At 37.7% G+C, this 26,639-nt stretch overlaps 1 protein-coding gene across 1 annotated transcript in view; it reads right to left on the minus strand.

The window, feature by feature from the left end:
* LOC150085702 (protein turtle-like) overlaps positions 1 to 26,639 on the minus strand; it is a 619,203-nt gene that overhangs the window by 22,726 nt on the left and 569,838 nt on the right. The window contains exon 9 of the mRNA XM_090374652.1: positions 16,117 to 16,242. Within this exon, the coding sequence (XP_090230778.1) occupies positions 16,117 to 16,242 (126 nt within the window). The remainder of the gene's footprint in view (positions 1 to 16,116; positions 16,243 to 26,639) is intronic.

Below are 26,639 nucleotides of genomic sequence, written 5' to 3' on the forward strand. Positions count from 1 at the left end.
AATGTTTTGCATTAACGAATCATCCAGTTTTCTGATTTTTAAACAATGACATATTGGGAATACATACCCTACCCACAAAATGTGGAATGGTATTTTTTTAAGCTTGAGAAATAATAATATTTTATTTTCAGTCTGTCTTTTTTTCCCAATTACTTATCATAATCGGTTTTAGGATTATTATTTCTCCCAGAAATATGTACGAAAATATTTGCTGAACCTGTATATGGTATTTGAAGCCCGGTGTGCAATCTTGCAGAAATCTGTGATAGAGCAACAATTTAATATAAAAGTATTAAGGACATTCACGAACAATCTGTTTATCTCATTTTAATAATCGTATGCAATTCAGGCAAATCCACATCTTTGGGAACACTGTATATCTCCGCACGCAGAACAGTGGTTGTAAGGTTACACTATGACAAACTCATCCAAAATCGCATAAATAAAAATGCGAACATCACAGCGGAATTTCGAGCAAATATCAAGATTCACTAAAACCAAACAAATCAACAATTTCATGATTATTAACCCGTTTTCGTGAAATAGACATTTGTATGATTTCGTCAAAAATCATACAAAAGGTATCATCGAATATGATGAAAAGATGGTGGATGTTTACGACATTTATTATTACAATTATTATCATAGTTGTTTTAATTACATAGTCTTATAGTAAAAGAATTAACTCATTTTAATTACTGATATTCGGGTTGTGCGAATTTTGAATCATCCAGTATAAGCGTTCAACCTTGATCAAATTTAATTCATTAGTGCGTTCTGAAATGCCATTGCTGTACCTGGTTGTTATGTGGCTCACTCGCCTTTTCTGTTATCCTGCATAAATATTGTCAGCTTCCGTTGGGCTCTCGCATCAACAAGCTGTTCCCCCCACAGGATCGCCGTTGACGAGTTGCTGAGATCGGTTAACCTCAGCCGTGACTGAATAGGCCTTTAAGGGTTTTCCGGTCTCTGACGAATTACAACCGAGACACCGTCTTGTTGTTAGCATTAAAATTACAGCGTTTTTCAGACAATTTAAATCCGATCGGCAACAAATATAATTTGATTAATTTGCAAATTTAAATGATGAAAATATATTAATTATTATCCCCATACAAGTTTAGGAAGGGTCCTGTATTAACTCCTTCAGAAATGAGCAAATACGTGAGGAGGGGCATTTGCCCCTTTTCATCTAGAATGGTAGGCGATTATGTTGGTGCTGGACACCTGCCAACAACCTTGGATTTACATTATTATTAAATGTCAGATTAGATGCCTATCTAACATGCGAGAATGCGGCTGAAGTATTGTAATCGAGGTATGGATTTTGGAAACAGTTATAAAAGTCAGAGGCTTCATTAACAATTTTCAACAAGGGGCCTAATGTCATGTGTTACGGAAACAACTCATTAATATCATATTACAACGGATGTAGACTACCGAACTGCAAAATAAAACTCTGGATTACATTCATGGGAAAAAAAACAAAAAAAAAAAAAAAAAAGACACAGAAAACTTTAAAAAAATCATCAAAAAAGTAAGTACTCAACAATACACCTTTATTACTGAAAAAAAAGTCATCGTGTTAAATTACAGGTGGGTTAGATTATCCTATAACGTGCCTCAGTGTTTACAAACTCCTCTATTATTAAATTCAAATTAAAAGATGCTTACTACCATGTATGGATGCAAACTTATAATTGGTGGGTAATCAAATGTAAACGAAATTTAATTAAATTCCTTTCCACAGGTATGATTAATGCTATGTCAGCTTGCTATTAGGAGCTTAATCCACAGTGAACCTCCAAAGAGCTTACTCTAGATTTCGTTTGTAAAGGTAATAGGAAAGATAAATAAAGACTAATAAAGATAAATAAAAACGTAATAAATAAAACCTGAAACTCTCATCACACGATATTCATGTGGCTTGTGTTTCTTTGTGATCTTCTTGGGAAGTGGAGAATGCACAGCAGAAATGAGCTAATCCAGGAGGTGTCCAAATGGCTGGTCTGAGACGATTATTTGCAGCCTGCAAAAGTATTCTTTAATTTCCCAAATTGTTAACGCTTTCTTCTTGTTTAAAGAAAGGCAACGAATCGAATTCTGTCAAAAGAACTTTACGAAATTCGTTTACTAAATTTCGGTAAAATTTACTAAATTAAATCAAATGAAAAAGTTTATAATTTTTTCAGTTGATTTTAGTATAGAATGATTTAATGGTGTAAAGTGATGCAAGAAAACTTATTACTGTATCAGCCAAATAAAAAAATAATAAATAAATAAAATAACAACAAACTACATCATGTCTATCCTCTCTAATGATTCCTAATCCTTCCTTAAATCTATTCATACTACCCACTTCACACCAAACAAAAGTTTATTCCAACGATCAATTACTCTCTGGCTAAAAGCTAATTTGGAATATTTTGCCATTCCAAGGTTCATATTTGGAATATTTACCATCCTTTTTGAGACCAGGTTTATGACCGAGGTGAAGTAAAAGAATGCCATCAGTATTTAGCTTACTTATTCCTTTTAAAGCATTACACGCGCTTGGATTCCATGCACTGCAATTTTCGGAACTGAATCCTTTCATGATAACAATGTTTTTGACTTGTTGTTCTTCGCTGCACCCGTTTCTATAGTTTCATCAATCTTAAAATGAGTCGGGTAGACTGTATGCAGTAATCCAGATGCAGTCTAACCATTTCTTTATTCAATGGTATAATCACCTTGTCCCATTTCATATGATATCTAGTAAATAACTTTGTGGTGTCGATCCGACTTTTCCTGATATTCGGAAACACTTTTTCTGAAAATAAGAGAAATTAAATTATGTCCAATTTCTTCTGATCACGTTTTAATGATATATAAGATGGATCAAGGGATATCCATAAAAGACGGAAATGCAAATTACACTAGCATCAGGTCTCTGGAAGTCAAATGGTTACACACGGACCGACAAAATGCCCGATTATTTTATCAGGGCTATATTGATTGGGACGGATTGGGGTTACCATTTGGATATTATCAAAGATCCAAACTTATCCTGATTGAAATATCCATGTTGACACTGTTCTATCCAATAAAAGAGCGAAGGCGTGAGAAGAATGTCTATACCGTTCTTTAGCTTATGCCTGCGTTCAAAAGTTTTATTTTAACAAATATTTTTATCTAGGACACTTCGAAAGCCTTTTAGTACTCATACCAAGGCTGAGTGAATATCTGCTAAACAACAAACGTTTCACAAACAACAAAAAAATAAAAACAATTTCATTGCAGTAAATTTTAATGCGCTGCAGTTTATATTGACAACAAAATTACAGTAACGTCTCTTCTTCTCCTCTGAAGCTCAACCTAGAGCAACCCAAGGGATAATAAATGAAGTGCAATTTATGTAAGGGAAGATTATAGCGCCTTACGACCATTCTTCTTGGATTCAAGCTAATCACGTAGCTAGAAAAGAGTAAAGCATAAATGAACCAATCAAATAAGGGTGGTAAGACACCCACAATGCTGTGATTCTGGGTCTTTGTTTGTGCCTTTTGATACAATAACTGTCTTCATCACTCATTACTGACCTTCCCATCTGCATTAGTTTCTAACTGCTCTAATGGATTATTCGTCCTAAAATACAGGGAAGTTCATGAAAAGTAAGTACATTTAATGCAGAAAATTACATACCAGAACAAAAACAAAACCCCCATATAGCTATTCAATACAACGGAGAGTGAGAAAGGTTTAAATTCGTCTTAGTACACTTTTGATATATATATTTTTTTATTCTACACCGGAAGTAAATATAACAAGGTTCGCAGTACTGCATTTTATTGCTCACGAGATGTCAGTCTCGTGGATAATAATTGACATATTAATAAGTTCTGTTCCAGTTATTATATTAATAAATCTAAAATGAAATAAGCTGAAATGAATAAAAACAGAAACATATTTAAACAAATGAATTGCCAAATCTGTCGAAATTTGGATATTTCTTTATGAAACTTTCAATTTGAAAGAATATTTTTACTTCAGAACAACCACGCGATGAGAGAAGTGTCACACGAGATCCCTCAGCTAGCAATGGAAGGAACATATTTCATTGCAATGCTCTTAATCGAACGTGCAATATGCGAACTTCCGATATAGAACTTTATTTTCATTTTGGCGGTAGTTCGAATATCGATTATCCAAAGTAATAAGGTAATAAGATATAAAGCTGGGAACTGTTAATGCAATAATTATTAATTCGTGCATGCAGCCTGCATATGAAGCAGCATTAGATGCAATATCACCATATGAAGTAACGAGGCATTTTATCAGTTTAGAGTATTACAGAAATTAAGTCTGTGTTTATAGGTACGAAAACTAAAAATAATACTAACCAAAAATCAGCTGGGCATATGTTTTTGATCAGATTCGAATTTCCAGAAGTCTAATGGAGGATGCGTGCAAAATTAAAGAACTGATATGTTTAAAAATGGGTTCATACAAGAATTATAGTTTCATTCATACAAGAATAACTGATTTTCGAGGGTAGTGATTGGGTAATTTTATTTAATATTCTACAAAATATTAAGCAACATGATTCAATCACTTGTCACCAGTGCACAACTAACTTAATTTCCCTGTTAATGATAATTTCATTGTGTCGAATATTAAGTGAAATTTTCTAGGGGAGCGGGGTTGAGGGTGGATTCGATAAATTTGAAACAGAAAATTAGTAAATCAGTGTTAAGGCGAAAGACCTTCCCTAGCACAGGACAGAGAAATGAATCCTTTTCATGTAGTAAAGTGTCGACAAGAGGAAAAAATCTGAAATTGTATACTTAGTAAAGAATAAAGTTTGCTACAAAATGCTTTGATCTCATATTGCGAAGCAAGTCGCCACGAGCTGCCTCGGTAACCCACATGTTCCCTGGGGAGACGTAGGCCGATATTTATTTGACATGTTTGCCATTATGTAAACTGCCGTCTCAGTGGCTATTGACAATGAAATTTTATTTGAAGTAAAGGTGCAATACCGAAAACTCCACATAAGTTGCTTCGCTGCAATCTGTAGCTTAGTGTGCTCGTTGCTATGTATACAACACAGGCTTTTACCAATCCTTGTACAGTAACTTCAGTATCTTGTGACTCTTGTGTGCCTGAAGCCTTTGCTCTAAATTTAATTGTCGGTCCTTTCGACTCGTTGTTCTATAGGTTCATTTATAAAGAAATTTCGAAAAGGGAGTCATGGATAACATGAATCCAGGGCTAGCACACGAAATTGAACCAGATTTCAACGTTTGCTGATAGGTGTCTCGCAGATATATTTGCCAATCCGTCATTTCAGAATTAATTTAAGTCACAGGAGCAATTGAATTGGCTCGAAAATTGACACTCACTAATCAAATTGCCAATAAAAGTAACATTTATTCATCCGTTCACTAGGAATTATGAGGATATTTACGATATACGAATATGTTAAGCTAATTTATAGATTTCAGTGAATATGAAAAGTTTATTGAAATTTAATTTAATCACTGGATTAAATCATCGTGTTTATTTAATCGTCGGATTAAATTAAGTTATTTAATTTACGCAATGTTTTTTTTATGGATAACATGGCTTTCGTTCTTTCCACAATATTGGCAATCATAACTTTCGTGCTTCGCTTCAAATATTCGGCAACGGAGTTTAAGCCAGAAATCCTAAACAACCGACTTGTGGATAGGAAACAGCCTTCGCCCGAAGACTGTTTCCTAACAACATCTTAGAGTGTGTATTAAAAAATTACGCATGTGCCAATACAAACAGTTTTCCCAGAGTTATTAGCCTTCAATAACTGATGCTATGGGCCTGTTCCAGATATTGAACCATGCATAATAATAACATGTAACGTAAAAATAAAATAAACGCACAGAAGGAAAGGAAAAGCGCACTTAAAAAATAAAAGAAAAGTAGGAACAGAAGTGGAAAGCAGTTAAACACTACATTCTATGTCTGTTATATATGAACCACCCTTTCCTGTACACCCCACTGATTTCATATTCTGTGTATACCCGCAAGGGCTTCTTATATGTATATTTATTAATTTATAATGTAATATGCCATTTCTCCTGGTTATTAACAAAGATTCTTGTTGCCAGACAGCGTGCTTTCAAGAAGGTTTTATAATTAATTTATACAAAGCAGTACTATATAATTGCGTATAACGCACTGCGTGCTTGATATTAGTGATGCTACTCCCTCCCACTGACCTACTCGTATGGCTGTTGCTGCGGTTACTAATGGGTAAAAACTTTGTTTGTCGAGATGGCAGTTCGTGTTTCTGACCTTTCTGTAAAAAATACACCAATTTCTGTTCTAATTATGATCTGGTTGTGCGTGAGTAATTTCGACAATACCTCTGTTGCTTTGGATGCTAAGAAAAAGAAAACCATAAAATATTCACAACGGCAGTTTATCATCAGAAACTAGCATGACATACCTAATATAATTTAAAATAATAAGAAGGTGTTTCGTGTATATAATGAAATAAAGCTAAAAACGGCCCAGGGCTAATGCTTTGAGAAAAAAGCAAAGTACTGACAAATGGTGATAACATCCAACAACGTTGGGTTGTTTCAAATACGTGCCGGAGGGGTAAGGTCATGAGGAAACTGTATACATAATTATGATGTTTAAAAGTTGGTTATATTCTATCCTGTTTAGCGTTACGAGAAACCCTAAGGAAAACCCCGAAAATGTTCAACATGTACTAATAATGTATTAGTGTTCACATTAGTCGTATTGTGCAAGAAAGTCGTGGGCTTTTGTTACACAAGCAAAAAAAACAAAACAAACATTTGACTTTACCCTCACAGAGATATTCCAATAGCCAACAACTCGCTGCCTATAGGAAACTTCTTACAATCCAACGTAATTTGAATTTATAGCCCCTGGTTCTGGAATCATTCATAAAAGGGAAAATTTCACCCTCGCTCATTTTACTTTTACCTTTCCCAGCCTTTTACACATCAGTGAAATCTGCTCCAAGGTATCCAGTGTCCAAGCTTTGTATAGCCCACGTATTCGAAGTCTTTCCTCACATGGGCGCCCTTCTGCGGATTGTTATCAGAGGCGATGACCTTTTCTGGACAATTACAAGAAGCTTAGTCTTTCTAGGTGAGGCCACCATACTTGGACAGTATTCCTGATGTGGTCTCACTTTGCCTTACAGAGTGGCTGAGGACCTCCCTACCTCGACAAGCAAATGTTCGATTAATCATCTATAGGACACCATTCCGATTGTCTACATTGCTCGGGAAATAAATGTTTCAGAAATCTGCGAGTAGTTCTTCACGCGATATCTATGAATTGATAAAAAACAGGTTTATTCGGACTGCGATAATATTTACCCTTTAGCTTTACTTCTTTGTCTATAAAGAATGTTTTCTGTTTTTATATTCCGCTCTTGACATCATTATTATAAAAATTTTATAAAAAATATCATGGGTCCGAATCCACCGCAGAAAAAAATATCGCGAAAGTCGCTTTATTGGACCTAAATCCCCTCAAAGTAGAAAGAAACATTTATGGCAGAGAGTGGCGCCATCCTTGTGTCGCTCCCAATAAGTACCACCCACCACTGGATGCCAAAGCTAAATCAGGTCCACCTCCATGGCCGGTCTTAGCCTCTAATCAAGACCAGCAGACTCATGATCAGCTTTAGCGCAACAAAGCTATTTCATTGATATCTGAACTAATGAACAGACATATACTCCGAATTGGGGTATATGTTAATGCTGTAATTGCTTTTTCATTGAAATATGAACTAACCTATCCTCCAAATTTGGAGTATTATATTGATGCGTATTATGTTATTAGCCCCACCAACACCACCCGAAGGTGGCAATCGAAATACTGAACATAGCTCATAAAGGAGGGAAGGGAATGACTGACCTCACTGAACAACAGAGGGCGTTTAAGAAACTGCGCATTTACTTCCAGAAAAACAATCTACCAAGCCATAAGAAAATAGACAAACGCACAAAACATTCAACCTCAATAAGGAGACCACACAGACTGGGCACCCTTGCCCAGTTCACTTTTAAAACCCCATCCCTAGGCAGGGAGGGGGAAGAGATGGGCCTCTGCCTCATCCCCTCCCCTGCCTCTCCCTTCTTCCCCTGGTGAGGCTTGCTCCACTGACACTTCTGGGATCGCCTTCTCTTTCGTTCCCATACTTCTACCTGTTCCCTCCCAATCTTCAGTCTCCCCCCCCCCCCACACACTCTACCTTTACTGACCGTGAATGTCTCAACTGCAAGCTGCTAAACTTCAATGCGAAAAATTAACCTAACCTTCATTTAAAACCTATCTCGGTCTTGTCTAAATCTACGCTAAATCTAGCGCTACCCCATTTTTTTTTTTTTTTTTAACATAGGCTCTAGCCACTGAAATCTCAGGAAATTAGGTGGCAGGGCCTGCCAGAGTAAATAACTATAATACTGGTGTACCTGGTCTGCCTCCAATGGGCCGAGTGTGAGCAACGTTGGGCCTCAGTAGGGGTCCACCGGCTATATGACCAGATGAACAACGGTACACGCCACTACACATGTACAATATCCACACACTTTTAAATCTCTGGCTTCAACAGTGTTCTGTTTCACATGACAAAGTATACTACAAACCGAAAGAATCATGCTCGCCATCCAAGATCATGTAATCAACTAAAAGATAAAGAATCAAATATAATTATCTATTAATGGAGTACAAGTTAAGAAAGTCAGCTCTTACACCAATCTAGGAGTAACGTGGTACGAGGGCCTCATCTTTCAAAGGTATTTACTAATGACAAATTAGTAAATCTACCAGATCAAAAACTCTTGTTGCCATATGAGCTATAAGACAGGAGATAACTGGGATTCGAAACCAGGAACTAGTGACCCGATACATCCAAAAATGTATTGTGCCTGTATCCCTTTATGCTTCAGTAATTTGGTTCTCTGCCCCAAATACCTATATTAGGAAGTTTCTCAGCCAGAAATACTGGCTGCTTCGGTGGTTGAACAGGATTACCGGGAAGCCATTTATAATTTCAAAGGCCGTATTTTATACAAACTTGAACGTAGATCCGTGATTTCAGATGGTCCCTTACGTAACATCTGCACTCTAGCAGACAGGTACTGTAATGGTACTGTACTCATAGCAAAAGACTTCAAGTGCCCATGAACTCATAAAAATCTGTACTGAACGCTTTATAGTCTTCTAGGACTGACGATATTCCTTTTTGGTCAACAGAATGACTATCAGATTTAATTCATAATATAAATGGCTGTGTAATTTTTCTATGTACACTGAAAGGGCAGAATTCATGGGACACCTGGTTCCTGAGTTGGTTTAGTTTAGTGTTTAATATCCTGGTTCCTGGGCAACGCGACCCTGTCACCCCTCTCGCCGGTGGACGAACCTCTCTCGGCCTAACCCTTCAGCGATCACTTCCCAATACTATTAAATTATTATTTAAATTCTTTTAGAGTGAAAACTTAAATTACTTGATACCTGGTCTGCCTCCACGAGGCATAGTGTGGAGAACTTTGGACTCCAGCAGGGGTCTAGCGACTAAATGGCCAGAAGAACAACGATACATAACGCTACACTTACAAAATCCATACACTTAAATCTCTGGCCTTTACGGTGAACTGTTACACCTACAATGAAAGCAACACGGTGGTGGGGGAACCCCTGGTGTCGTTAAACACGAACACACTATGCTATAGTAAACGAACCCGCCGCTTGGCAGGTATATAGGCACACTGCATGCACGTAGAGGGCAATTCGATGTCAGTATGGATAAACATCGTGAGTTAACCGACTTTGAATCAGGGATGACAGTGGATCACGACGCATGGGTCACTCTATCACGGAGTTGGTACAGAAATTGCATTGTCTCCGTTCGACAGTGTCAAGAGTTTATCGGGAATACGCCATTTTCGGAATGAATAATATCTCAGCGGAGAAAGGTGGTGGATGAACGTGGCCGTCGACATCAATCTGGCATTGTTTCAGCCAACCCGAGAGCTACAGTGGCACAAATCACCGCCGACTTCAACGACGCAGGTGCCAAGAAACGTCTCCAGTAAGACTATCAGGCGATCATTAGCCGCAATAGGTTATGCACTGGGACTCTGGTGGGGGGGGGCCTCCAAGTCCCCAGAGTCCTAGTGCTAACACCACGACACAGGACTCGCCAAGGATGTTGTTGTTGTTTGATTTTTAGGAGCATTAGCAACTAAGACCATATTGCTCTAGGGAAATGCGGTAGTCATTCCCTGACCTTTCCGCATCCTCCGTCCGAGCTCCGTCACGGGCTCGAACCCCGGTCTAATCAAGAAGCGTGTGCTAAGCACTTCTGCCCACCTGGCTACGGAGTAACAGATGACATACACTGGTGTTCAAAGAAAGTGCATCGCCCCTTAAAATTGTAATTGTCGTCCGAATTACGTAAGTATATGGCAATATTTCTTACAGATTGCATCAGAAAAGATTGACACGCGTAGATGATGACATAATATTGCATCAGCTGTTACTTTCTGCTATATAAGCACGCTCTGCAAGAGTTGCAGTCATTCCTTGCTTGTGTCAGGATGGTGGGTTACGTGCAGTTGACGCCACGAAGAAAGAGTACTATTGTTACTTTACGTGAGGAAGGATGTTCTTCCCGGCATATTGCTTATAGAGTGTATTGTAATCATAGTGTTTAGGGTAAGGCGCCACCTGTAGTCTCCCACAACTGCACAATCTTGTAATCAGTCGACAGTGAGTAGATTTCTTTCCAATCTCAAGAATACTGGTTCTGCTAATAGGAAAAAAAAAGGAATCGGACGCAAACGAGTCTCTACGCGAAAACAGGACCGCGTCGTTTTGAAGCGCTTATGCCTTAAAAACCGTAAAGCTTCTTCGTCTGAGCTGAAAAGAGAATGGGAAGAACAAACAGGAGTGGTACAAGTGCAGTAACAGTCAGAAAATGCCTCTTCAAAAATGGTCTTGTCGTTCTAAAGAAGAAGCCCCTTCTCACACAAAAAATGAAAAAGGCTCGATTAGTTTGGTGTGAGGAGTCAAATGGACCCCCGAGCAGTAGAAGTCAGTTATTTTCTCGGATGAGAAGAAATTCAACTTGCATGGCTCTGATGGGAGACAAACGATTCGCCGTAGACGTGGTGAAGAATACCATCTAGACTGTATGGTGTCTACAGTGAAATTTCCTACCAACCAAATGATATGGGAGTGCATTTCGTATCGCGGAGTAGGTCACCTGCAGTTTATAAAAGGTTCCGTAAATCCCAATGGATTCCTGGCTATATTGGAAGGCAAATTGCTGCCAACCATTAGAGACCATTTCAACCTGCCAAGTAACTGCATCTCTCAGGACGACTCTGCTCCTCGTCGTCGGGCACAAGGTTTAAGTAGGCGCATCTGCAGTTGCTTTAGCTTCACTTCTGCATTACAGGTTCGACAGCAATGTGTTTACATTTGTTACAGGTGAAAAAATTGTTGGAAGAACGGTCCATTACAACTGTTAGCTAGCCAAGAAACAGCCCGGCCCTGAATCCTATAGAGAACTGTTGGCATCGTGCTGAATCTGCCAGAAAGAAACCAAAGACCCTTCGTGAACTTCAGGAGGATGCCATAATTCGTGTTTGGAACCACGAACTATCAGTTGATTATCTTAAGAAATTGATCTTGTCAATGCCTCGACGGTGTCTTGCTGTCATCAGGGCCAGAGGCGGTTCAACTAAATATTAATTTGCACCTGGTGAACGTTTCATTTTGTTTTCCATTTAAAATGATAAACTGAAGTGAGAGCTTCTGTTAACATTTCAGCCATAATTGTCGTGTTTACCAAAACTGTTGTATAAAGGTTACAAATGCTCATTTTGGAATATTTTGAGAGCTCCTGTCAAATATGATTAGTTAGTTATTTGGTTTTTAGGAGCATTAGCAACTAAGGCCATATTGCTCCGGGATATGCGGTGGTCATTCCCTGACCTTTTCGCATCATCCGTATTTGGTAGTGACGGGCTCGAACCCCGGTCTAATCAAGAAGCGTGTGCTACGCACTGCTGCTCCTTCCCACCTGGCTACGGAGGCGCCTTGTCAAATATGACTTAACTTTGCCTTAACTATTAATAAATACCTTTTGTTTATATTTCTATTTGTGATGCTAGTCATTAATGTAACATACCATCGCGAAAATGGGTTAGAAATGTGAAATTCCTAGGTGATGTACTTTCTTTGCACACTAGTGTATATCGGCGATGCCATCTGGCCCAAAAAACAATCCAATACATCACCACAGGATGCCGGGTGATCATCCAGCCAGACTACACTCACAGAGACGAGCAGGTGGCCAGGATAAGGATAATGCATCAGAAGCTAGCGCAAAAATGCCAGCTGATAAAAGAAGGTTTACCATATTACAATACGAGCCTCAAGCCATGCTAGAGACCTCTACTTATACACTATAGAGGGATCATGAAAAAAAACAGACAAGATGATACCGCACAACAGACCAGACATAACCATCATTGACATAAAGGGAATAGCTATCTACCCGATCGACTCAGCGGTGCCCAACAACAGAAATCTCCAGAAAGCATACAAGGAAAAGATCAGGAAGTCCTGAGATCTAAGATGGGAAGTCAAAGACATGTGGCATATGGATCAAGTAAGGATCTTCCCGATCATCAAACTACCGGCATGGTGCGAAGGCGCTCCATAAAACCTCCCAGCAAATAGGGCTTCCACAGAACTCCAGAAAGCTGCAATACTGAACACCTGCAGGATAGTAAGGGAGTTCATCCACCAACAGTAACAGTACTTACAGTAACCAGACAACCAATCATTCCATGTACTTGATACCTGTACCCGTTACGGAGAGGTAAAAATCTCATAAAAGGAGATTTTTTTTATTACAATAATCGAGGAGTTCCGGGGCAATCATAGGAGCAGTTAGCACATAACGACCGAGCCGCGTGGGTAGAACTAAAACGAAAAAAAAAAGACATAAGTTCTGAGGCAACTTGTGGAGCAGGGAAGAAAGGCATAACAGACCAACCCGGAGAGAAGTAGGCCGGACGAAATGGAAAGACACAGGAGAGATGGCAGAATGGGATATCCACGTAGAAGAATTACAAGAGGCAAATTCCAGGAATAAATATCATCCACTATTGCTGGAAAGTTCACTCGCACTCATAAACACCAAGCAGAGCAGTTCACCTAGATGATGTCAAACAGAGGCAATCCCAGAGTTTCTTACTCAAGGAATTACATAACATAAGATTAAGGACCATGATACAAGAACCCCGGCGAAATACAGACCGATCACCTGTCTACCAACGCTCATGTAGTACTACAAGAGATGCAAGCGGATCAGCAAAAGATGCCAGGCCAATTAACAATTAATGCTGCAGTTATAAAGCAAGCCTACAAAGAACATTCCAACCTGTACACGGCCTACAGCGAATATCGCAAAGCCTTCGACTCCGTGCCTCTTAGCTGCCTAACAGACAATGCAGAAAATCCACAAAAGTCAACCCGACAGTGACAAACTTAGTAGAAGCCACCACGACGAAATGGTGCATCATCCTCAAGGTCAAGAACGTTATGTAACGTCACATCTCGCCGATCCACATCAGAGGAGGAATCATTCAGGGAATTGCCATGAGGCCACTTCGGTTCTGTATTGCAATAAACCCACTATCGCAAAGCGCTCCACGACAACCAAGAAGCAACTCTAACAACTACCCAGGATTATCGAAGAAATTAACAATGATATCAGAATGGAATTTAGACTAGACAAATGCAACACTCGCGAATTGCTCCATGGAAAATTAGTCCCCCGAAACTACCAGCTGCAGAGGGGTAAAGCGATCAAAGTCATGACAGTGGCTTTGATCGCTTTACGCCCGACAGTAAAATACAATCAGAAACTAAGAAGGGTACTTAAAGCAAAGCTGAACGAGGAAACACGGTTAAAGGCATGAACACCTGTGCAGTTCAGTGCTAACACTTTTTCGGGATCACATAATAGACTAACATCAACCTCGAGGAAATTATGAAAAAGCAAAGGAAATTGGTGACCAAGAGCTGCGAATACTACCCGAAATCAGCTGTGAAGAGACTGACCATAGCTCGGAAAGAAAGAAAATTGGGGGGGGGGGCTTGACAGTTCTCATCCAGCAACAAAATAGGGCGATTGTGAACCCGAAGGTTATTCCTAGAAATTCACAAAGCCACTCTACCAGGCCATATAAGGAAAAGAGACAATTGGCATACCCCACTCAATCTAAGCAAGGGGACCCTTCCAGTGCCCGGCTCACGAGCAGGAAATTCTTCCCCGACACTGAAGGATCCATGCTTGCCATCCAAGACCAAGGAACTAATCAATACCAGGAACTATAGAAAATGCATCGCTAAGAAACGAGGAGTGAAAGATAACTCATGTCTACCATGCCACTTGGTCCGTCCCAGAAACAATGCAGCACATCACCGCGGATTGCAGGGTGATCACGCAGAAGTAATAAACTCACAGATATGAACAGCTTGCCAAGGTAATAAAATTAGAAGCTAGCGAGGAAATACCAGTTGATCAAAGAAAAGATACCATATTAGAAGTAACCACTGGCTATACTGGAGATCCCAATCCACAAGCTGTGCTAGGACAGCGCTATAAAACGGACAAGACGAACCTGCACAACAAACCGGACATAACCCTAGTCCACATGAAGGAAACGGCTACCTATCTGATCGATACATCGGTGCTCATGACTGGCAACCTCCAGAAAACCCTACAGGAAAAGATCTGGAAGTACACAAACCTAAGAGATAAGGCAAGAGATGTGACATATGGAACAATGTAACAACCATCCCGGTCACCGTGTCAACCACCGGCATGATGCGAAGACCCTACACCTATAAGGATGTAAGAGAACACCTCTTACATCCTTATAGACGAAACTCCAGGTGGAACATAAGGAACTCCAGAAAGTTGCAATCTTCAACACTTGTAGGACAGTCAGCGTTCCTCGACGGGTAGTAATAATAGCCGGACATAACCACCCTCTGTATTTGGTACCAATAACCGTCAAGGGGTGGATATCCCCAATAATAATAATAATAACAACAACAAATTAAGAATAAAATATTCCAGTAATGTGTACAATCATCATGAATGGTGCACAGTTATCCACTACCCTACCTATTTTACTCGCATGCATGTTTGTCGAATCTGTATGCAATGAATTTATAAACCTAATTTCGAATAAACAATAGCATTCGAAGTATGGCTCGCGCTTAATGGGAACAAAATTCATTAATTCGAGTCACTGTTCTGCATATTCTGCAGAACCAGAATATTTATAAAAAAGAACGTAAATAAGAACCTTGCTATTCATCAGGCATCAAGTTATTCGTGTTTAAGTTCCAGCAGAAGGGAAGGGAGTAAGTCTTATTTTGTTTTTGGCAATACTGTAATCAATAATCCCTCCACACCACAATGACAGTTCAGAACCCGAAGACTTATCATTCAGTGCAGCTGTTCTTAGCGATTTTCAGGTGATCGGAGAATATTTTTTTTTTGTAAAAACCCAGTCGTTTTGTTCCTTCTGATATTTCATTTTGAACATCAAAATTCGTAGAGAGGAACTTCTTTTCTTAATGGTCTAATAAATCTGAAATAAATTCCTTAGACTTTTCGGATATCAATTTCATTACATAATGCGGGATAGTTTTCTTTTTAAATATTAATGAAATGCTTTCGTAAGAATTGACAATATTTATCTATCGCAACAAAAAGAACCAAAAGCCATTCGCGTAGAAAATTATGAACTGCGAAAAGCTTAAAACCTTGCTGCATAATTTATTTGAATGAGAATCTATGATATACACCAAAATGAAATATTTATTTGTATTATTCGATCTCATATATTTTAATAGAGTGCCATTATTCGCATTGGTTATCATAAAACATTCAAATATTTGGCGCTGTTGATCAACTGTGCACTGAACTAAATCCAAGTAAATATACACAACAAAATATGTTGAAATATTAGAGTAATCACTGAATCCATTAAACTGATTATAAAACCTCACCATTTTCTTTTTGTCTTCTTTTAACTTTCATATATACAATTATCGCTATAGCTATGACAACAAGCGCTACAACAACCCCGATTAGCAGGCCTAGAACTGGGCGAATGATGATAATCCCTTGCATTCCTACTGGAGAAACAAATAAACTTAAAATTACTACAAATGTTACATTTTTTGATAAATTTCACACATTTAAAAAAATATAATGATTTTATGATAATCTTATTCTACCTTAAATTATTTTGTGTGTTTTTCTTCTTAATTCAGGACTTTACTTATTTATTTCAGATTGTAAATAATGACGCAATTATCTACTAAAAAAATGCTCTTCCCATAACGTTGGATCAAGGATTTAAGCAATCAGATCATTCGCAGTACATCCGTCAGGAAATAATTACGTTAAAAATTATTTATTCGCCCAAACTTTACAGTGAAAATGAGCTGTTTCCTCATCAACAGCCAATCCAGCAACTTGCCAGTTCCGTCTGTTTTGTACAATGGCAGTCTGTTTACTGCCCACGAACTCTTGAATTTCATCTGTCCATCTCCGTTGTTGTCTTTCAGGTTTTCTTTTAGTTCCTCTTGAGTACCATTCTGTGATTTTCTTAGTCCACCTGTCATCGTGTCTTCGAGCTATGTCCTGCCCAAGTCCATTTCAGTTCTTTAGTTTTGATAAGAATGTCCTTTACTTCATTAGTAAAGGACATAAGAATGTCATTTACTAATCCATGTGTTTCTCTTCTTATCTAACAGCTTCCTAATATAATTCGTTCCATTCTTCGCTGTGTAGTTCTCAGCTTCTCTTCCATTCTTTTGGTATGTACCCAAGTTTCACTTCCATAAGACATGCTCTCGGGAGTATACATTGGTTCATTAGTTTACGTTCCAGACAAATTTGGATATTGCTCCTTAGTATGTGACTATATTTTCTGAATGTATCCATCCGAAATTTATTATTCTCTTGACGTCCAGCCATTTATCATTATTACAGCTAATGGCTTGTCCAAGATAAGTATATGAATTCACCTTTTCAATTTCAGCTCCTTCAATGATTATATTCCTTTCTGTGGCATACTTGTTTATCATTACTTTTGTTTTACCCATTTCATCTTTAAAGATTAAGATGAATGGGCTGTTTAACAACTGAAATCAATAAATGTTTTATCAAACATAAACTAATAAAATCAAGCATAAACCAATTATAACAGACCCAAAGATGGAATGGAAAGTAATATAAAGTAGCATAACAACAACATTAATGACATCGAACTAACAGCTTCATAGTACATCTACCAATTAAAGATATGTGCATTTTGGCTAATAGAGAAGTAAGATATGTAACTAGCTAATAGCGAGGTAAGGCCCACATTCGAATAAATAAGTAGCCAAATATATGTGCAATTATCTGACACATTGCACACAGCCCTGCATAATACAAAAAGAAAACAATAAAAGCAATAAATTATACACAAAAGTCCAGTTTTGAAAATTGAATACTGTATATTGGATCTTTATCAAACGTATCGCAATTCAATATATCCAAACCATAATTATTCGTGGGTACCTGTTTTTGATTTTCATTTATCGGTTGGCCCATGGCCGCCCGAATTAAGAGGAAGATAGTAATTATTTAATTAATAATAAAAAGAGTAATTATCAATAACGAACGAGGGAAACAAAAAAATAATAATATAAATATCCCTATTTATATCAACAGATTTGTAGCGGCTAAGGAAACTATCCATCAAGACCTTGGACTTAACTTGGATGTAGGGCTCACTAAGGCTTGAATTCTTCCTCATAAAACACAAATCTTTTGTTGTTCTATACTCCGTAAGATTAGCTGATATGAATAAGGAATGGAACTCAAAGCAGTACATAAAACGCTAAACCCACTTTCCGTATCTAGAACTATACTCCATTCCATTATAAACATGATGCCTTGAGAACTTGGCATCGTGTTTAAGGCTCTAAATTTCAAGATTTATACTTTCTTAAATATTTTTTGAGAGAGCAAACAGAAGCACTCAATGTGGTCAGTGTAGCAGCAAATTTCACAGATTCGGTAGGAAATTTGGGAACCCAAGTCTGAGTATAAGCCTCACCCACCCCAGGTTGGAGTAAGATTTTTTCCAGCTAACAAATCGACGTTAATGCTCGCAGCAGTAATTATGTGTTGTTGTTGTTTGGTTTTTAGGAGCATTAGCAACTAAGGCCATAATGCTCCGGGAATGTGTGGTGGTCATTCCCTGATCTTTCCGCATCCTCCGTATTTGGTGGTGACGGGCTCGAACCCCGGTCTAATCAAGAGGCGTGTGCTAAGCACTGATAATTATGTGAAAATGCCTTCTTCATGAAGATAACATTGACTATTTCTGATAGATTCAGGATCTAATTCATTTACAGATGTTAATATCTGAACTAAACCATATATAAGAGTATGAACATAATTAAATGTAGGTGTTCCCCCAGGCGGCTATAAAGAAAGACATTTGAAAATGGTGTGATGCGTTCGAGTCCATTGCGTCTACCGATTTTCTAGACTTAGTCATGAAACGAAGAGGCTTATATCCACGGTGTAAGCAAACTGAACGTAACTGACATCTGTCGTATCACGACGAAGGAATCAGTTAGTCACAAACAAACGCATCTCAATAAATACTAAATGAATGATTGTACATTTTAGGTGGCGGAAAATGCAAAGTACTAAATAAGTAGCAGTAACTCAAGAGTAACGTACCAACTGTGTGGTACTACACTCAGGGTTATGGAGAATGAAAAAAGACCTGGGGATAATAGTGCAGTCAGATATGAAGTTTTCTGAGCAGTGCAGACAGGCTGCAAGAGCAGCTCATGGTCAATGATATACAGAAATCTTGCTAGAAGGGATAACGAGGTGATTATCCCTTTGTATAAGGCAATGGCCAGGTCACACCTTGAGTACTGCATACAGGTCTGGAGGCCTCATTTTTGGAAGGATGTAAGAGCTGCTGGAACGAGTACAGAGACGGACAACAAAGATTAAGGAATGGAACAAAGGGTTGATCTTACGAAGAAAGGCTTAAGTTTTGCAAAGTACAGTGTCTGGAGACTAGACACCTGCGAGGTGATCTGATTGAGGTGTATAAAGCCTTGAATGGTTTGAGCATGCTCAATGCTGATGGGATTCTTCTTCTTGCTCAGATTACGCACTTGTAGCGGGATAGATTCAAATTGACGGTTGAAGAACAGATGTGCGGAAATTTGCCTTTAGCTAGCCAGTAGTTGATTGCTAGAACAAACTTCCATTGTTGTTGTTATTTGGTTTTTAGGAGCATTATTTAAGCGTGTTTTTTTTTTTTTTTTTTTTTTTTTGGCTGATGCTGTATAAGTTTGCTTTCTTGCAGAATATGCCACTAATAATGCTAACATTCCACGGTGCCAAAAAGCGCTGTTTCCTGAGGTCACGTATTTAACCTTCCACGGTGAAAGATGGCGATTGTACTGTAGCGTTAGCCATTTCCTGGGTCTGTCAGAGCTTTCTTTTATATATTTTATTGGCGATATTACGATACAGTGCTGCGTCTTATTGCACACTTCTGAAAGATCTTAAGGACTCAAATCTCAGAAGTCAGTCTTGACTATTGAGACGCAGAATACGGAGCGTGCAACGCAAGATACCATTAATGATTTGGAGTGAGAATTTGTTAGTTATTCTCCTTAGCGTCCTGACCTTACCTCTAGCGAGTTTCATTTGATGGGTCCATTTAAACAGCTTTCTGGCAAATGTTTTAAACCACGATGTGAGGGTTAAACTTATTACGTAAAACACTGATTATCGCAGCAACAGATTTCCAGAATTCAAAAAAGCGATGGGAACTTTTTTTTAAATATTCAAATAAATTCAAGCATTACATTATGCTCAGTTCACTTTTTTGCTTGCTTTTTCTTACCTCGACTCTACCCTTCGTAACTGATGTAATGAGTAATATTCATACAAGAGAAAGAAATCACTCATATAATGTGCGTACTCTCAGTAAATACATAATTGCACTTCGAGTACTGTCAGTGACAAATCCATTAATGCACTGTTTCTTATTTACATCTTTTGTGTAGAGAAGTAGGATCATAAGTATTACACAAAATATACAACTTTTTTTTGCCAAGATGACAATTTTTTTTCACAACTATTAAAATGATTGAATTCAATTGAAAAGCTATTTTCTAATAGCTTTAGCTAAATATGCTGCCTGTCGCGGCATTTCTAAATTATGAGATTTAATAAGTGACCTTGCAAAGCACGAAAGAATAACTTAGAATAATTCTGGAGGTCAATTGCTCAAACCATCAATTGTATTTAATTGCTGCAGCCAAAGTATTAACGTTATATCTCTGTAAAACGTTTATACTTTGGCTGCACTTCATCCTCCTCATCAGGCATATAAATAAGAATTTACATTCATGCGAAAACCAAATTAGTTGCACACAGTTTATTTCTAATGCTAAACTGTGCAATGTAAAAGTAACCTGCATCCAAGGAGCGCTTTAAAAGAAGAAAGTCCCCGCTCTGTCACTTCAGGCAAACGTTTTTTTTTTTTTTTCGATCTCCTTAACAATGTTTTAATGAAGGACTTTGGATATTTTCATTAGCGATAGTTTCGCTTTTATTAATCAAATAGCCTAAGATTACTACACATGAACTGTATTTATAAAGGATTTGTAACAATTACATAAATAATCATAAATAGGAATCGTAGAAAATAGGATCATGTTGCAATAAATCATAATTTGATCGCGAAACCCCACCAGTAAACCGAAAAATAAAGTAGACTCTGCCAGTGTGGCAATGCACACATTTTTAGAACCATTGAAAATAGCCATTTATCATGTTCAGCACTGATAAATAGTGTGTGAGCTATCAGAGATAAACATAACGTTTAGGTCACGTTTTTCTCTGATAGTGCACACACTATTTATCAGTGCTAAAGATGTTAATCAGTCAGGTAATAAACAATGTAAATTTATTTTAAATTATAAATGAAATGGTAATCTTTGTTTCTGATTTCCTCCGAGTAAAAAACAGAAAAGGTGTTCCATAGAGCGAAGAAGTGTTAGATGACATGGGCGTGTACAGTGGCTTGTGAACTAAGTGTGCAGTGCAGTCAATTTCCACAGTTTTTATTCGTTTCGGAAACAGAATTCCAGAGAACGCAAGAACAGTTTCAGACCGTCTAACTCTATGATGTTTGGGAATAAAATGTAATTCACTTTTCATTTCAATAAGGCGCTGTTGTATGCACTTGAACCCCTGGAGTAATCGAGAGCTGGAAAATTATATTCCAGTAGGGATCTGTATGCATAAAACTCTGCGCATATTTTTCATACACAGGCTTATTGCCAACAGGTACTTAAGAGACATTACAAATAACAGAAATTCCCCTTTCGAGAAGCACAATGTTTTATTCGGAATATAAAGTTACTATTTGTCTCTACGGGGAGTCAGCAAACACTTCACTGCTCATTTGGGAAGACGCGAACGATTTACGGTAGTTCTGAGTGCAGAAATATCTGCTGGTAGCCAAGCTGCAAAATAGAACAATAAAAAACAATAACTTCATCTAAATGAAATTCTTTGTCACCTTATGCTAAGTCTTGCCAGGCAATCTCAAATTGGTATGACTAAAGAAAAGATGAACGTTACACATCCACTATGCCCATCTACCCCCAATCCCATTTTAATGGCCTTCAACTAGTACTGCTCGTTGTCTGTTATGTATGCCTAATAGCATGACTGATCTGAAGAGCACCTGCTCGTTTTGGCCTCTCCTAAATAAATAACAAACAAGGATTCTAAATTGCAGTTTTCAGATCCATTTCAGGGTGATTTTGCGATGCGACATTTATGCCAATACACAACTGAATTTGTAGGTTACTTACCATTCATCTTACTTTACGCCATCTTCGTTCTGAAAAGCTGTAGTCTTCACGTCATGACTGTTGCTCTGGAACTGTCGTATGTGTTCATTCGAAGTCCTCTTGTCAAACATATTCCCACCGAACCGTTGAGATCTTCGAGTGTTAACAGTGCTATCGGACGCGCCGTCCTCTCCCTTCCTATCAATCGCACTTGTCTGCTCGGATAAAGTTCCTGATATTGTCTTTCCCCCCCCCCCTTTCCACAGCAAGTGATCGGACACGGATTAGTCTGTGTCGGGTGTTAACACAGCCCAAATGCTACTGGCAGTCGTGCATTAAACCATAATGCATTTGGTACCCTTATAGGAAGTGCTTCCACGTTGCAAGATTATTACTATTTTTTGCTGTTTTGATTCTTTAACCACTGTCTTTACTGTTTATAATCTGCATGTTGTTTATTGCCTGGATGGAAAAGAGAGACAGTGGAATTCGACGAATTTTTGTTGAATGCAATTTTCTCATTATGCCACCGCACGCCTGTTATTTTTGTATTAAAATAACTTCATCTTATGTCTCCACAAGAATTTCTGCTACCTTGCTGTAGAGATTTGCTGTCAACAATTTGTTTAATATTTGATTGCGCATCGCGAAGTTGGGTTTATTGCACTACGATAAACAGCACATCAGCTTCCTGCTGAAACGTGTATGAGGATAGAAAACGTTAAAAGGTTTGTTAATGCATTTTTATATTTCGGGGGTAAAACATAAATATACAGTTTTGCTTCTCAATTGCTGCGTTTCATGAATTTCTTATTTTTAATGATGCATTTCTAAAGGCATAAATTTAGTCTGGACTAGCAACAGCCAGTTTGCATGCTCAAATTAATGTTTATTTTTTTTCCAAATTATAATGATCAACAACTACACTTCTAGATTAACTGCATGAATAAAATTAATGCTCGCGCGCGCGATTTACTTTGAGCGTGATGACGCCAACAGTACTACGAATGAAAAGTTTTAAACTTAATATAAATTAGCAACAAAACAAGAAAAATAATTAATTTATATTTTTATATTCGGTGGAGAAACTAAGTTATAAATATTATAAAATAATATGAAATAGCTGTGGAAGTTTAATTACGATTATGGGATTAAGAAATTTATGAGAATTTTCGGGGATATTTTTCAGTTTTTTCAAAGAATTGAAACTGCATTAAAAAATGAGATTAGACTTCATCAGTCGATGAGGAATAATGTTACAGTACTTGCTTTAAAAAGCATATATTAAAAATCGAAATGTTAACACAGCTATAATTTTAAATAAATGATCTGAACATCTGCAAACTTTAATAAGCGAAAGGCACAGAATAGTGAGGCTAAAGAAAATACGAACACAAAAAACATAGTGAACGCCGCTCATTGTGATCACTTCGGGACATACATTGATTGATAATAACCAAAGAAGCAAAACACAGCTGTTCATTGATGCAGGGTGGAAATGTAGGTAGAAGTGGACGGAAATAAAACATTAAAATCAAGCGAAATCAAATACATTAATTTTGTTGTCAACTTTTTCTTTGAAAAAGTTATCATTAAAAATTAAACTGTCACAATATTTCCGGAAATCCATAAAAATCATCAAAAAAAATTAAGAACATATTTAAACCAATTAGAAAAGGGTTAACTCCAACCAGTCTGACTCTAAAGCAGTCAGATTGGTAGGAGTGCAGATGCAGTGCTTTCTTTCACGTGACAACCAAACGAACTGTACGAAACAAGTAGACAGGCGACGTGTCAGAATTCAAAAACAAATGCGGATGTTACGTAATTACTTCCGCTGCACAAGCTTAACCGAAATCAGGGAAAAAAGCAATTACATTACTTAAACTCAAGCACTTATTATAAAAAACAGCATTTATTCTATGTACATTACGTTTTATTAGTATGTATTAGCATGCATTTGATCGGGACTCAAAAAAACTGATAATATCACGCGAATGATAATACAGTATTATCTGTGATCACAATAAGCGGTTGCGCTGCATTATAAATGCAAAAGAAAACGCTGATCTATACTAATAGGATTGAGATCAAATATCAGATACGCGACTATAAAAATGTGCGAAAAGGATGAAACAAACTGGTTTAAAACAAATTCAAAATATGACTGGATATAATGGGTACTTTTAAAGTATTAGTCGCATAGTGCAAGAAAGCCTATGGCTTATGCCGCACCAGCCAAAAAAAAAAAAAAAAAAAAACCCGAATAAAACAATTATAAAAAAATAAATAATAAAAGAAGAGGAAATTAAACCTATCATCCTATGCGCTTCCCTGACCCGAAGGTACTATCCAGATGACCTTTGAATTTCCCCAAACTGTCACCCTCTACCACCCATGTAAGCAACTTATTCCAATAATTTATACCTCGCTGGCTAAAAAAAAACTTCCTGAAGTCCAATCTAAACATTTCTTCCCGTAACTTTTATTAGTATTAGTAATGGCAGCTTGGTGCAAGAAAGCCTATGGCTTATGCTGCACCAGCCAAAAAAATAAAAAATAAATAAAATATCCGAACAAAACTATAATAAAAATAAATAAATAATAATAATTAATAAAAAAAAAGGAAAGTAACAACCACCAGAAGATATATAAAAAGCACGGTATACTCTCCGCTTCTCTATGCTGCAGAAGTATGGGCATCTGCTGCCCCTAGCACAATTCGACCACTCTTTTATACTGAGTTTTATACATGAACGCAACTCTTAAAATGAGCCATAAACAAATATAAACTTCTTAAGGACAACTGAAATGGCCAGTTTGATAAAAATTCACGGGCTTTCCACACTGACCAGGGTAAAATACCTTACCACAGCTGTAAAAATGATCACTGGCAAGATTTTGGCACCATCATTCTGAGACCTGCGCTCTTCGAGAGTCCCTCAGCGTGCCCTCAGAGCGACTCCAACTTTGTGCCCGCATCTCAGCCGTCTCCACCTATCCGATAGGTTTCTGCCATTTCAGCTACTTTCATGTGCCCAGTCTTTGGATGCTGACCATACTAAGTTTTCTTGTGATAGGGAGTATAGACGCAGCATCCTTAAATTGTACTTCCCTGTCCCTGATCCTTCTCCTTGAAGCTCGCCTTAATGCTCCAAGCCAGTAATATGACATGAAGATGGCTTACCAACCAACCAACATTGCAGTTTCCCACCTATACATTATTTGTACATTGTGATGTTTATAATTGTATTATACTTTGAATGTTGAGCTGTATTTACTTTTATTCGTCCACATATGCATTTTTATGTTTAATTTGTTAATTTCTTTTTCTTACATATTGAACTATTACTGTTAACCCCTGGCCTTGTGGCCGTGAAGGGCAACATTGCGATGTATCCATTTGTATTATTATTATTGCGATAAAGATTTCTAGAATCAGTCCATATGAAGTTGTGCTTACTCCTATACCGCTGCTCAAAGAGGCCGTTATGAACATCCACTATGGATCACTACATTGTTGTAATTTTGCAAGGAATAAATTCGGGAGATATGTTCCAAGGCTTATTGGTGGGCAGAACCAAAAGGTTTGAAATATGCTGAGTAACTCTAACTAGTTAATTGCTTTGACATTATAGGGAAAAAGCCTCAAGCTACGAGAGCTACAGCACCTCGCATTGCACATATTGTGCATATAATGTATATTGTTGATGGGTTGTTTAGATCTTCACAATGCTCGGCATGTAGCTGTTAAAAATGATCGAAACCAGGGTCTGGGTAGACTGGTCAGCTTGAGGCTATGATGAGGTTGTGAGTTTGTGGTTGGGGTTTTTCAACATTAATGTTTAAAGGATCGAAGCGTGGGTCTGGGTAGTGGCATATACTTTAAATAAAAAAAAAAAAAACAATATGCTTATCCATTGGAGCAGTGTCTTTTATTATAGAAGTGTAAAGTCAGTGCACGTCGTGATGAAGTGTCTCCGGAATATGAGATCGATGTACTTTGTAGCAAATCCAGGCTGCTCACAGCTATGTCCGACTTAGTATCATGACTTGATTATTTCCAACTGAACACATGCCTCAAGATATGGGTACATCTGAAAGATGCGGCTCTTCCCTTTATTCTTCCTGACCTTCAGAAACTGAATAGTATGCTTAATGTTGGGTGGATTGAATCCGGGACCTTTCTTGGCCTCCATAATCGTCTTATCTCAGCCCAAATTTCTATTATTTTTTTTATCAACTTCTGTATTTATAACGGAATCTGCACCAGTCGATGACCATAAAGATGTATTTAACTCATGAATCTGGTACTTATGATGGAAAAAAAATATTTTTAGGATGAAATATAATAATTAAATGACGAATCATTCGGAACATTATGAGGTTTATAAGGGAAGAATTTTAGCAACTTTACTAATTTAAAAAAATAATTTTGCCAAATTGCTTTCTCATTTGTCAACTGACTTTTTCGGTCCCATTGTATGCGTATGCTGATGGTGCAACTGCAGGTCATAACGACGAAGTAAAATACTTAAGAAACGAACAGCGAAATGCACTTAATAGCAACATAACTTACGAAAAAATACCATAGCAGACATGCAAATCTTGCAAAATTAATGTACGCG

The sequence above is a fragment of the Mastigoproctus giganteus genome, chromosome 5 (assembly GCF_048544385.1).
Source record: "Mastigoproctus giganteus isolate SK-2022 chromosome 5, ASM4854438v1, whole genome shotgun sequence".
NCBI lineage: Eukaryota > Metazoa > Arthropoda > Arachnida > Uropygi > Thelyphonidae > Mastigoproctus > Mastigoproctus giganteus.